Source organism: Schistocerca gregaria, chromosome 5, assembly GCF_023897955.1.
Source record: "Schistocerca gregaria isolate iqSchGreg1 chromosome 5, iqSchGreg1.2, whole genome shotgun sequence".
In the NCBI taxonomy this organism is placed as follows: Eukaryota; Metazoa; Arthropoda; class Insecta; order Orthoptera; family Acrididae; genus Schistocerca; species Schistocerca gregaria.
The window spans coordinates 203,894,830-203,908,802 of NC_064924.1; the positions used below are offsets into that span (position 1 = coordinate 203,894,830).

The following is a 13,973-nucleotide window of genomic DNA, read 5'->3' on the forward strand; positions in this document are numbered from 1 at the left end:
TAAACTGTTATATTGTTTATTATTCAGTGCCAAAAGAGCTCCTGTTTACCTCATCATGCCTGGTCTTGTTGTCCCTGAAAAGTATTTACAATGTCCAAAGTAAGAATTTGCTAACATATCTTTATAACTCAACTTCAAAATCTCCTTCCTCAGTTACCAAGCAGTTTTCATTGCTCAATAAATAACAGTGCAACAAAATGGAAAGAAACTGCTAACCGATAATAGATGCTCATGTAACCTTGTACGATGTCTGTTAAAGATGCGTACTATTTAGAAACTTTTCACCAGAAAGAATACAATGTCGCTATGTGTAAGAGAATCAGCGTCGCTTGGAACCACATTTACCCACTGAAGGATGGAACTTGAAACATTTTGCAGAAAAACAGAAAAAAATGTTCCCAAAAACATTGCCTTATTAAGAGTTAATGTACGAAATTTATTCATATTGAGGCACGTTAGCGTGTTGCTTTGGCTGCCTAGAGTCTACTGTGTTGCTCCCATGCGTCCTTCCTCCCCCCCCCCCCCCCCCCCACCCAAGAGCATCAAATCTTATGCTTCTGCATTGAGTAATTGTGCATCTGAAACTTCCTGGCAGATTAAAACTGTGTGCTGGACCGAGACTCGAACTCGGGACCTTACATTGACGTGGGTAAGTGCACTGAACATTAGTTATCAGGGGGTGATTGACCAGGTTGCACGGTTCATGGAATGCTCTAGCATTTCCAGTTGCGTCTACAGGCTGTGCGCGTGCTCAGCGAGAGCGAGTCAAAAAAAGCTTTGCATAATTACTTTATTTCGAAATTCATGCCACAGAAAATAAACACCGGTGTATATATTAATCTGCAATATATCCAAATCAACGAAAGCGTCATGATTTGTGGAATGACTAAATCGTCTACTTCCCATGCGGATTTTCCACAGCACTCCTGAGCCACGCAGTACGTAGTGAAAAGTCCTCTTACTCGAATTCAGGACTGAATCAGTCGTGATACAGCATCGACGAGACGATGAGGTCCGACTCATTTTGTACCACCTTTCAAAGGCGATGCGATTTTGTGTAAGTCGTCAGAATACGTGGTCGTTGCCTATATCGAAAAACAGTTGTTTCAATGGATCCCGTACATTTTCACTTCGTTTCATGTGCGGAGTACAGGCAGGTCACTCATTTCTGATGATCCCTGTTTGAGGAATGAATGTGTTCACGAGAACAGCACGACAGGAGAGCGAATTATCATCCATGAAGGTGAATATTTTATCTTGATGGATAATAACTCGCGTGCCCATCGTCACCAAAATGTTGGCGACATGGTCCTACTCTTGCTTGTAGAATCTCGTACCTTTGCCGTAGAGCTTTGGTATTACCCTCAACAGTCACGAGCGGTGTTCGGTAGTCCCATGTAATACCACGCCAGAACACCACTCCACCAAAACCTTGTAGCATGCGTGGGACACAGTCTTGGAGGCATTCCCTATTATCGGGTCGTCTCTATACACGTCGTCAGCGATTACCGGGGTACAAATAGATTCAAGTTTCGGCCGGAAACAACAATCAACGCCAATCCTGGGGCGTCCATTCTCCGTAATTCGTTGTCCATCTGTAAGGGAGTCGATGGTGTTCTGATGTACGACGCGGCGCTCACCACAGTTGTCGGGAATGGAGATTCACATCACGCAATTATCTCCAAATTATTCTATGCAACATATGACAACCTGTAGACTCTTCGATCGTCGATTTCAATTCTGGAGCACTCAGCTCATGGGTACCTTGGTTCATCCTGTCGAAAGTGGACGACCTGTGCGATGTAAGTCCTTAACACTACCTGTAAACTGAAACCGATTCCACGTCTGTTCAACATTAGTTTGATTCCGGTGCATATGTCGAGAAACTTCCCTGACCGATAAGCCCTCTGCATTTAACGTGATGATCCAGACCTGGTGGCAATTCTCCTTCGTGACATCATGGAAGTTCACTCCACGGTTCCACACACGTCTGTGTTGCATCCTCCTGGTGTTTTATTTTCAACTGAAGTGCTGCAATCATTCAGAGAGCGGTGTTCTACCCGTAGGTAGAGCTCATAGTAAATGTGCGTACGTTCGCCAGGAATACTACACAATTGCCCCACTGGTCAATGAATAAGAGGCCACCACCTCACAAATTAATTACTTTATTTCATATGTTTCGAGTAGAGCCCACCGTCAATCTGTCTGCAAACCGGAAATACATAGCAAATATCAGAAAATCTAACTATATAAGGAATGTACGGGATATGAAAATACGAATATTGTCAAACATTAAACAACTGAAATAAACATCTTGAACATCTTGGTTATCAGATACATGTAGGTGGTACGTAACAAAGAAAGGTACTACGACAGGATAACTGACTAACTTCAACGCAAAAACCATGAAGACAATTTAAGCCACCAGAAGGCGGTGATGAATACAAGAGTAGCACTGAATACTGTCAAAATCAGAAAAAAATGTTTTATTTTGATTTTCGTATGCAATGTAGTATGTAAAATTAACCATTTAGAAAAAATTACGAATATTAAAATGAATAGTAATATAAAATATACCATCGAAAGAAATACATACATGTAAACTGACAGATAAACAGAATAAAAACTCCAGAACAGCTGCATGATTTAAAACCTTCATATTAAATAACATAAATTAAACATGTGAAGGAAAATAAATTTAAAAAGTACAATAAATTGAATAAAATAAAAATAATAACAGATATCGTAAATTAGGGAAAGGTCAGTTGAAGGAGATCGTGCAAGTAAACCTCAATGAAAGATAAAATGCGTATTTTGATAATAAAAAAGACCATACGAGCGCAAAGGAAAATAGAACACTAATTATTGTAGTAAATTATGTCAGTGATGCCAGGGACTTGAATGCTCAAGAAATACAAACAACAAAAGTGATAGGTGTGGGAAACAGTTGCCTAGAGAGAGAAATACAGAGAATGGGATAGTAGATGACTGAACGCGTGGAATTGCAGAACCAGTATTTCACTGAATAATACAATGAACCTCTTGCCTCTAGAATGAAATTCCTAGCCATGTCAGTTCACCTAATTTTCCACATTCTTCTGTAAACACCACATCTCAAATGTTTCGATTCTCTTCTATTCCGGTTTTCACACACTATATTTCATTATCATACAATGGTGTGCTCCAGACGAACATTGTCAGCAATTTATTCCTCAAATGAAGGCCTATGTTACATATTAATCGACTTCTCTCGGCCAGGAATGCAGCTTTCGCCAATGGTAGTCTGATTTTTGTGTCCTTCTTGCACCGTCCATCAAATGAAATTTTCCTGCCTAGCTAGCAGAGTTCCTTGTATTCCTCTATTTCGTGATCCCAAATTCTGATGTTAAGTTTGTCTCTTTCTCATTTCTGTTACATCTCATTTCTTTCGTTTTTCTTCGATTTACCCTCGATCCAGAATCTAATAATTCCATGCAACATGTCCTGTAAAATCTCCTCAAATTTCTCTAAGAATGAATAAGTTACATGACGAATAGTAATATTACATTGGTGAATAAGTTCGTAGCCTTTTTGTTCTGCAGGTTGCTATTGCAGTCGTTATGAGTTTATTTATCGATTGTCATTTTGAATTTGTAGTTAATTGTTGCTAGCCGGACGTAGTGGCCGAGCGGTTCTAGGCGCCTCAGTCCGGAAGCGCGTTGCTGTTACGGTCGCAAGTTCGAATCCTGCCTCGGGTATGGTTGTGTGTCATGTCCTTAGCTTAGTTAGGTTTAAGTAGTTTTAAGTCTAGGGGACTGATGATCTCGTATGTTAAGTCCCATAGTTCTAAGAGCCATATGAACCATATGTATGTTGATATTTGAGTTTTGTTATCGTCCTGTACTCATACAGACGTAGTGAGTAGTTAGTGGAGCTGTGGACGCTATAAAATAGAGCTCCAAGTGGAGAAATCCGAACATTCCCGATGTATTCTTCGGCCTGAGTTCAGCAGACCGGTGACAGCAGGAGAGGCAGCCAGAAACATTTGTCCCGTATATGGGGATAATGCCACTGAACGGCAAGAAAATGGTTTTCTGGTTTTAAACGGGATCGTGTTAGCAGTAGTGAACGTCTACGCTTAGGAAGAATTATTCACCAACCTTTGACGAAGGTACTTTAAATGCGTTATCCACAATGACCGACGGCAGTATACTGGAGAACTGGCAAATGTGATGAACTGTGATCATTCCACCATAGCGCAACATTTGCATGCTAGGGAGAAGGTTCCAAAATCAGGCGCATGGATACCACGTGCACTAAGCCAAAGTGACAAAAATCAGTCGGTGGACATAAGTGCATCCCTTCTTCATCGCCATCAGTTGGCTCGTGAACAACACCGACCATTCCTATCCTGTATCGTTACTGGTAACGAGTAATGGTATCCTTATGCTAACATAAGGAGAATAAAGGGATTTCTGAGCCTTCTCAGCCCAAATGAAACAGCAACTCGCCGAAAAAAAACCAAGCTCATCCACAAAAGATTATATTATTCGTCTAGTGGAACAGTGACGGTGTGGTGCTTCCCCGAGATGAACCATCACTGCAGAGACACTACTGGCCATTAAAATTACTACACGGAGAAGAAATGCAGATCATAAACGGGTATTCATTGGACGAATATATTATAATAGAACTGACATGTCATTACATTTTCACGCAATTTGGGTGCATAGATCCTGAGATATCCGTACCCAAAACAACCACCTCTGGCCGTAATAACGGCCTTGATATTGAGTCAAACAAAGATTGGATAGGGTGTACAGTTGCAGCTGCCCATGCAGTTTCAACACAATACCACAGTTCATCAAGAGTAGTGACTGGCGTATTGTGACGAGCCAGTTCTAGGCCACCATTGACCAGATGTTATACGTTGGTGAAAAAACTGGAGAATGTGCTGGCCAGGGCAGCTGTCGAACATTTTCTGTACCCAGAAAGGCCCATAAAGGACCTGCAACATGCGGTCGTGCATTATCCTGCTGAAATGTAGGGTTTCACAGAGATCGAATGAAGAGTAGAGCCACGGGTCGTAACACACCTGAAATTTAACGTCCACTGTTCAAACTGCCGCCAATGCGAACAAAACGTGACCCAGACGTGTAACCAATGGCACCCCATACCATCACGGCGGGTGATACGCCAGTATGGCGATGACGAATACACGCTTCCAATGTGCGCTCTCCGCGATGTCGCCACTCACGGATGCGACCATCATGATGCTGTAAACAGAACCTGGATTCATCCGAAAAAATTACGTTATGCCATTCGTGCACCAAGGATCGTGGCTGCGTACACTATCGCAATCGCTTCTTTCTGTGATGCAGCTCAAGGGTAACCGCAGCCATGATCTCCGGGCTGATAGTCCATGCTGCTGCAAACGTTGTCGAACTGTTCATGCAGATGGTAAATGTCTTGCAAACGTCCGTATCTGTTGACTCGGGGATCGAGACGAGGCTGCACAAGCCGCCACAGCCTTGCGGATAAGTTGCCTGTCATCACGACTGCTATTGATACGAGGCCACTGATCGAGCACGGGGTTCCGTATTACCCTCCTGAACCCACCGAGTCTATTTTCTGCTAACAGTCACTGGATCTCGACCAACGCGAGCAGCAAAATCACGATACGATAAACCACCGTCGCGACAGGTTACAATCCGACATTTAAATAAGTTTGAAACGTGATGGTACGCATTTCTCCTCCTTACACGAGGCAACCACGTTTCCCCAGGAAACGCCGGTCAACGGCTCGTTGTGTATGAGAAATCCGTTGGAAAGATTCCACATGTCATCGCTTTGTAGGTCTCGACACCGGCGCCAAATTTGTGTGAATGCCCTGAAAAGCTAATCATTTGCATATCACAGCATCGTCCTCCTGTCGGTTAAATTTCGCGTCTGTAGCACGTCATCTTCGTGGTGTAGCATTGTTAATGGCCAGTAGTGTATCTTTATGCTAACATAAGGAAAATAAAGGGATTGGCTCAAATGGCTCTGAGCACTATGGGACTTAACAGCTGTGGTCATCAGTCCCCTAGAACTTAGAACTACTTAAACCTAACTTACCTAAGGATATCACACACATCCATGCCCGAGGCAGGATTCGAACCTGCGACCGTAGCAATAAAGGGATTTCTGAGCCCAAATGAAACAGCAACTCACCGTGAAAAACCTACGCTCATCCACAAAAGATTATGTTATTCGTGTAGTGGTACAGCGACGGTGTGGTGTACTACGAATTACTTCCCCGAGATGTACCAACACTGCAGATATTAACTGCCAGCAACTGAGACGTCTTGCAAACGCAATCCAAAATTAACGACTAGTAACACTGCGTGAACGATGCTATTGCACGATAATGCCCACCAAAATTCTGCTAGGCTGACAAAAAGTTGGATTGGTTACTCATGCCGCACTCACCTTATTCACCTGATCTTGTGCCCTCAGATTTTCACCTTTTTCCACTCTCTATCGAACGAACTTCCCGGACGAATATGCTGTGAGCTCTTCGCCTCAAAACGACATGATTTCTACATTCGCGGAAACGAAAAGTTACCCCAGTGTCTGTAGACTGTTGTAAATGGTGAAAAAGAAATGTTATTGAAAAAATGTTTTTTATTCCAGTCTCTGATCACAGATGAATTCTTTAGACGATGGCCGGTTTCAGTCTGTAAAGACCATCTTCAGATATTTTTTACACCATGTCCTAAAGTGATACGGCCGTAATGGCATCGTCAAAACGTATAAATTTAATCCGCCATCATGGTCGTATCACTTTAGGATATGGTGTAAAAAAAGATCTGAAAATGGTCATTACAGACTGAAACCGGTGATCGTCTAAAGAATTCATTTATGATCAGAGACTGGAATAAAAAAGCATTTGTTTATACTCGCGATTGTGTCGCAGTTGGTGAGAATATTGTTGATGACTAAAGGCTCTGTTACGTGTATCTGTAGAGTTGTTTGAACATATTGGAGAAATGAAAAAAACTTATGCACCTGCACCGCCCTTTCGGTGTGAAGGACTCGTGATGACTGAGTGCGTGTGTTGTGTGTGTGTGCCGCAGCCAGTGGGCATCTACGAGAAGAAGTACGAGTGGGCAGGCGCGCGCGACCAGGGCGACTGCAGCCTGCTGGTGCGGGCCGCCACGCTCGAGTTCGACGACGGCGAATGGGAGTGCCAGGTGACGCCGTCCGACTACACGACGCAGGACGCGCTCACCTCCACGCCGGTGCGGCTCGTCGTGCGCGGTGAGTACCCCGCAGCGGAACTTCGCACTCCCGTCTAAGTCTTGGGTTACAAAGCAGGAACCGTGTCACCCAACCCACAGTACTTTGGAATTATGTGGTTAACTACACTGCTCATTAGCAATTTTGTCACAAAGAATGTCAACGGTGGTCATTAGCTAAATCGACGTTACTGAATTCGGCTTTGAAATGCTTATTTTGCTATCGGGATCAGTTTCCGTAATAGGGTGCCCTCTAAGTACACTGCAAAAGAGAATTAACGGATCACTTTTTTCGAGACCCTGCATATGGCTTCCTATGGCGACGTGTAAGTGTGAAACTTGGCCCGAAGACGCCTGCAGGTTTACTCTTTTAGGTGCACAAGTGTGGCGCACTACGAAGTCGCCTGCGGTTTCGGCGACGCCTCCATGACAAAGCCTAGAGACGCCCAGCGTTGGAATCACACAGAAAACATTCGAGACGCCCCGCCACGCGGAATCGATACGATAAGCTTTCAGAGGGCTGTATAAAGGGCGTCAGTGTAACCAAGAGCCTCCAAGGGACACAATTCACAGTCGAAAAAAGACATTCGCAGTGCAGTCTGTGGTGTCACCGCCAGACACCACACTTGCTAGGTGGGTAGCCTTTAAATCGGCCGCGGTCCGTTAGTATATGTCGGACCCGCGTGTCGCCACTATCAGTGATTGCAGACCGAGCGGCGCCACACGGCAGGTCTAGTCCAGAGAGACTCCCTGGCACTCGCCCCAGTTGTACACCCGACTTTGCTAGCGATGGTTCACTGTCTACATACGCTCTCATTTACAGAGACGACAGTTTAGCATAGCCTTCAGTTACGTCATTTGCTACGACCTAGCAAGGCGCCATATTCAGTTACTACAATTACTTCAATAATGTATTCTGATCAGATAACATTGTGAATCATGTACCGTCCGGAGCGACGTTCATCGTTAATAGATTAAAGTTAAGTATCAAACTAATTATGTCCGCTTTCTGAGTTCTCATTCCTTGTCGTGTTCTAGACCTCACGTCAGTATAATTCTTCCCTTCTCACGCTAGCCTGCTTGAGCTAAAACGCATGCATTTCGGCCTCCACTCGTTACAAGGTGTTGGCTCTTCTGCTAACACAAAAGAATCAGCATCAGGTAGGAAGACGTTCTAGACAAGTTCTCAAACCGCCGACAGCCTCGTACGTTTCAACCGTTTTGGGACTGCATCCCCATTCAACGTAGTCGCACCTCTGTGGAGTGCAGCACGACCTCAATTTTCGCTGTCGTGTGATGGCGGAAACCAATAAGGACCGTTCAGTCCTTCGACGAAATTTTAACGTAATTCGATGTAGCAAGGGGTACTTACGCTATTTCAGCTCTCTTGTTTTCCCCTGTCCTGTGGCGTGATCGTGCAGCAATGAAACGTTAACATGGCATAAAAAACCGGTAAAGAATCCCTCTGTATCTATAAGAATCTACGACACCGGTCTCGCAGCTGCTCTAGCGCCTGAAATCCCATCTAACGGGTGTCGAAGGGGTTGCCTAAAACTGAGGCGCTAGGGCAGTCCGAGGTTGAATAACTGTCGAAGTTTCTGACAGGTTCATTAGTAACGTGGCCATCAAAGGTGCGGGTGGCATGAAGGTTGTTGAACTGGCGGGGAGGGAGACGGGTGTCGCCGAGGGATCTTTTGCCGTTTTATTCATTTACTCTCCTGCGTGATGATGTCGCAGGAGATAGCAAAACAGCAGGGCTGAAAAAGCATACGAGCAAGTACCCCTGCTACTCCTAATCATATTCAAATTTCGTCTAAAAGTTTTGAACAAACCCTAGTGGTTCCGGCCAGCACATGATAGCAAAAATTGCAACACTGCCGCACTCCAAAGAGTGGGAATTTAGCCACGCTATTAGCGGCGTCAGAAGTTCTCTAGGGGGCCTTTCTGTGACTCTTGGCAGTTTCAAAGTGTTGTTTTCGACGGTGAAATGTGGTTTTATTGACACCCTTTATGCTGTCACCTTAGGCGTTTTCGTGTCACTTCTTAGTGGAGACGTATCTGGAGTACTTTCCGCGTTATCTCAAAGCTAGGCGTTGCAGTTCTGACCTGAATCGCAGCGATACAGTAAGGGCTGAAATATGGGTTAGAGGGCCTTTGGCTATCACTGTATCGTATTACATGTCCACTATGGCGCTCTCCAGAATTTGTGTGAAATTACGCCGGCCGCGGTGGTCTCGCGGTTCTAGGCGCGCAGTCCGGAACTGTGCGACTGCTACGGTCGCAGGTTCGAATCCTGCCTCGGGCATGGATGAGTGTGATGTCCTTAGGTTAGTTAGGTTTAACTAGTTCTAAGTTCTAGGACACTGATGACCACATCAGTTGAGTCCCATAGTGCTCAAAGCCATTTGAACCATTTTTTGTGTGAAATTAGGTGCCAAAGTGACATCATTAACCCACCACAGAGCTTACATGAACTTCTGAGCTGTGGCCTTTTCTTCGGAAGCGAGGACACCTTGCTGTTCGAAGCGTCGCTGAACCCGCTGAACCCGTCCCAGGCTGCTACGCTTATGCACCATTAGAGCGGAAGGTCGTACGCACGGTTACGCCAAATTTCACAGTGATGCATCGCAATGAGAGACACTTATGGTGTTTCGAAGAAGTGATCCTCCTAGTTGTTCAGTGTATACAACAACTTGAAAAAGCTTAATATTTGTGATTTTGGTATTGCTTAATTAATTAGCTTTTATTTGTTTCTGGCGGATGTAACAGTTGGTAAATAATTGAAATACGCTCAAGGAATTTGTTATCTTATACTATGTTCCGGCAGGATACGAAGGTGGCTGATGAGTCATATTCACGTTGTATTTCTTCACGTTGTGTCTATTGCTTCGGTTTCAGTAGTGGGAGATCTCTAAGCGTCTGTGTTTTGTGGAAATTCAGATGAAGTGCTTCTTCACTTCTCTATAAATAACAAAATTCTTCGTGTTATATCTGTGGTGAGCCAACTGTTGTAAAAAAATTCTATGAACTATATTTTGGGTGCAAGGTTGGCGACTAATACAAAAAAATGGGCCCCTCCCCCCACATATCCTATCTGACATGTGTTAGACTTCTGATAGGCTAGTTAAAAGGATCACATCGGATGTTTTTTGGTGTCCCCATGATTAGTAGGTAATCAGTTTCTGTGTGACAAAAATAGATGGTATCAGTTCTAAAACAAATCAAACTGTGCAATCCCCTAATTTACAATCTGCGAAGACGAATACAGTGACGAACACTAGAACACAGTGAAGGAAATATGCATACCTACAGAACATTTCATGCCTCTGAGAAACAAACGAGCCACATTTGTTTATCTCAAGGGTATCTCAATGGTCTTGTCTTCTTCTTTCTGATTCGAAACTCAGCGTTTATTGTGAGCGCTATCGTCGTTTTCGTGAATATTTTCTCCACCGGTGTTGACATGGTTTTGTAATGACATTGAATCCCTTGTGAAGCCGCTTGTCCATAATTCCAGTGAAAGAGACTGGCGTTTGTTCGTAGATTCTAATAAGCTCTCTCTGAATGCTATAATAATCCACAACTAGAACAAATTTCTTTCTGGTCAAATGACACATGCAGTTAAGATGAAGGCATATATGCAGAGATCTCAAGGTTATTGGAGTTGTGCTCAGCTTGTAGCTCGGGTACGGAAAGTACTGCTGCTCTATATGTGAGTGTGACAGCACAGACAGCTAAATTTTCTGTCCTGTGAAAAGTGTGCTTCTCGGAAAGAACTGCTGCCCGGAGAGGAGATTATGATCAAAACTTCTTTTCGTCGACTGAAACATGTGTATTTATCTCTGGTACATTTTAAATGGGTCTTAACAAAGTTTCCTGAAAACCATGGACAAAATGTCACATTGATTCATGTATCTGCGAGGCAAGTTCCAAGGATCAGTGAAATAAAAAATTATTGAGGAATTGTTTATACAGTCTCAAAAATAACGGAATTAATGGCTGATGAACTTTCCCTTCATTGGTAGAGTGATCTTGAAAACTTGGCATGGCTGTCTTTCATAAGTGTTTATAACAACTTTTTAGGCAACTATAAGTCAGAGAAGTGGTGAAATGAGATCCAAAGCTGGATGGTAAAATACAACATGATACATTTCTCGAACGATCATTTGGACTTATTCACGGGAAACCTTCGTGCAGTTAAGTGAGGAACATGGAGAACGTTTCCAATAGGACGTTTCAGGAATGTAAAACGGTATCGAGGCCATTGGAGTACTTCAATGTTGTCCGACTACTGCTGGACCTAACGAAGCGACTTTCATGAGACAAGGTATTGCAGGAAATCGGGAAGGATATATTATAGGGTATTTTTTAACGAAGTTATTTAAATGGAGGGTAATTGTCGAAATACCAGGCAGCGGAGTCTCACAACAGTATTTCCCTATAGAGCGCAGCTGTGAAATGAGGTTTTATGTGATTGGTCAAGCTGGAAACCATTCTCTCGGTTGAGGTGATTATTTCTTGACTGACGCTGTGGCCAGTATTCTTGACATTCGCGTAATCACTGGAACAGGCAGTGCAAATACGTCTGCCCTCTCTAAGGAACTACTGTCATGTTTTAGCCTTCTTGCATTCCACAATATCACTATTATAATGTGAGCATCTGCAATGTTTGGTTTTATCATAGTCACGTTATGCCACAAGAAATTCTTCAGTGATCATCTCATATCATATAAATTAAACAGGAAATGAAACATTGCTTTGGAACACTGAGAACTGAAATTGCATCATCGACAATGCAAAGGAGGATGCTGTCTAGCTTGGCATATGCAGGTTTGAGAAATTACACTAATAGATTTTCTACGCTACACTTAAATTCATCTCTTATTGTCCTAAGCCCTTACAAACGCTCGATCCTATTAAGAGCAGATTATATGTGAACAGCATCTAAGCTTTCCACAGAAATCCGTCCTTAACAGATATATAAAATAGTTGAACGTTTTTTAGCTGTGTGTCATGGAAGTATACTATGACGCCGGTGTCTGTTCACTATGCAAAGTGGACCCTCACTTTCCATGACTTCTTCTGCATGCACACTTCTGCCCTGAAGTTACGAGTTGCATTTCTTCGGCTATAAAAGCCGCATTAGACGTATCTACTGGCTCCAAGAATGTTATAAGTTTCAACGTCAAATTAGCTGTGTCCTATTCATAGATGCATTTAGCGTTGTTTGTGACAGAAAATCTTGTGCCGACTCTCGTATATCACGGTTGTTAACCACAATATCACAAGAAGAAGTAATTTTGTACCTGACGTAAGTCCGAAAGATGTAAAATTCCATGCGTCGTGGAAACTTCAGGAAACACAACCTTCGCACTGTTGAACACTTCTCACTCGACTTGTAGGGTAGATACCTGACACGGAGGTGACCACGATCTCTTCACAATTATTGAGGGGCGAACGATCTCTGTACAATAAATTCTACCGACACTTACAAGAGTTACCGTACCGATCAGCTGAATAACCAGGTTTCACCACAGTGAAAGAAAAGTCACCGAAGAGAAGTACCCTCACTGGAGTATATTTTAACAGGAGATTAAGTGGACAATTAGGTCTTCAAATGTGCAACTTAATTCAATCAGAGTTTAATAAACACACCATGTCAAGTTATACGAGGTTTTTAAATCTAGATAAGCCTTTCAATACGATAGGCAGGCTTAAATTATGGAGTGTAATGGTTAATCGGGACTACGGTCAACAGAAAATAATGTGTATAAATAATTCGTATAATGTTACCTATTTTTGACTTAATTTTTCTAATAAATGGGTGAGTAAGACAAGGATATGTATTATCATCAGTCGGCCGGTGTGGCCGAGCTGTTCTAGATGCTTCATCCAGGAACCGCGTGACGGCTACGGTCGCAGGTTCGAATCCTGCTTCGGTTATGGATGTTTGTGATGTCCTTAGGTTAGTTAGGTTTAAGTAGTTCTTAGTTATAGGGGACTAATGACCTCAGATGTCAAGTCCCATAGTGCTCAAAGAAATCTGAACCATTTGCATTATCATCCACACTGTTTAGCATTTATGTGGACGATATGCCACGCAGATGGGAAGGTCAGGCACCACCTGGAATTATGTTAGGAAGGTCCACTAAATTTGCTACCATACGCTGTTGACTTACTGACAATGTAAAACACTGAAGATAATCTTCAAAAGGCTACTTATTTTCTACATAATATTTGTAAAGAGTATAACTTTAACATTTCTTCCTTAAAATCAGTAACCTTGACGTCCTAGAGTAAACACAAGGGCAAATGTTACTTAGGCTGACATAATTTTAGAACACGTTCAGCATTTCAATTGCTTAGGCTATCATATCTTGTATGATTACGATAAGGATATAAGTAATATATTAGGAAGGCACCAGGCAATGTTGCGAGAGCACCAAGCACTGCGTAGACCGAAACACAGCTGTACCTGTTCAATATTATGACAGTGCCGGGTATCACGTTTGGTAGTGAAACTTTAACATTATGACAGAAAGATTACAACCATATACAAGAAAGAGAAATGAAATTCCTTAGAGCATTACTGGGGCACACAGGCCTACATGAAATAAAACATCAGGGTATAGGAATTCAGTTACAAATGTTTGCAGTACAGTATAAAACACATGTATATAGAAAAAACTGTGAAGAGGATTCGGAATGCAGTAT

General features: G+C 43.0%; 1 protein-coding gene across 5 annotated transcripts in view; it reads left to right on the forward strand.

Annotated features, from left to right (window-relative positions):
- The window catches only part of LOC126272556 (irregular chiasm C-roughest protein), a 1,094,042-nt gene that overhangs the window by 859,018 nt on the left and 221,051 nt on the right, over window positions 1-13,973 (forward strand). For all 5 annotated transcript variants that reach the window (XM_049975476.1, XM_049975475.1, XM_049975479.1 and 2 more), the window contains one exon: window positions 7,098-7,281. In XM_049975476.1, coding sequence (XP_049831433.1) covers window positions 7,098-7,281 — 184 coding nt within the window. The remainder of the gene's footprint in view (window positions 1-7,097; window positions 7,282-13,973) is intronic.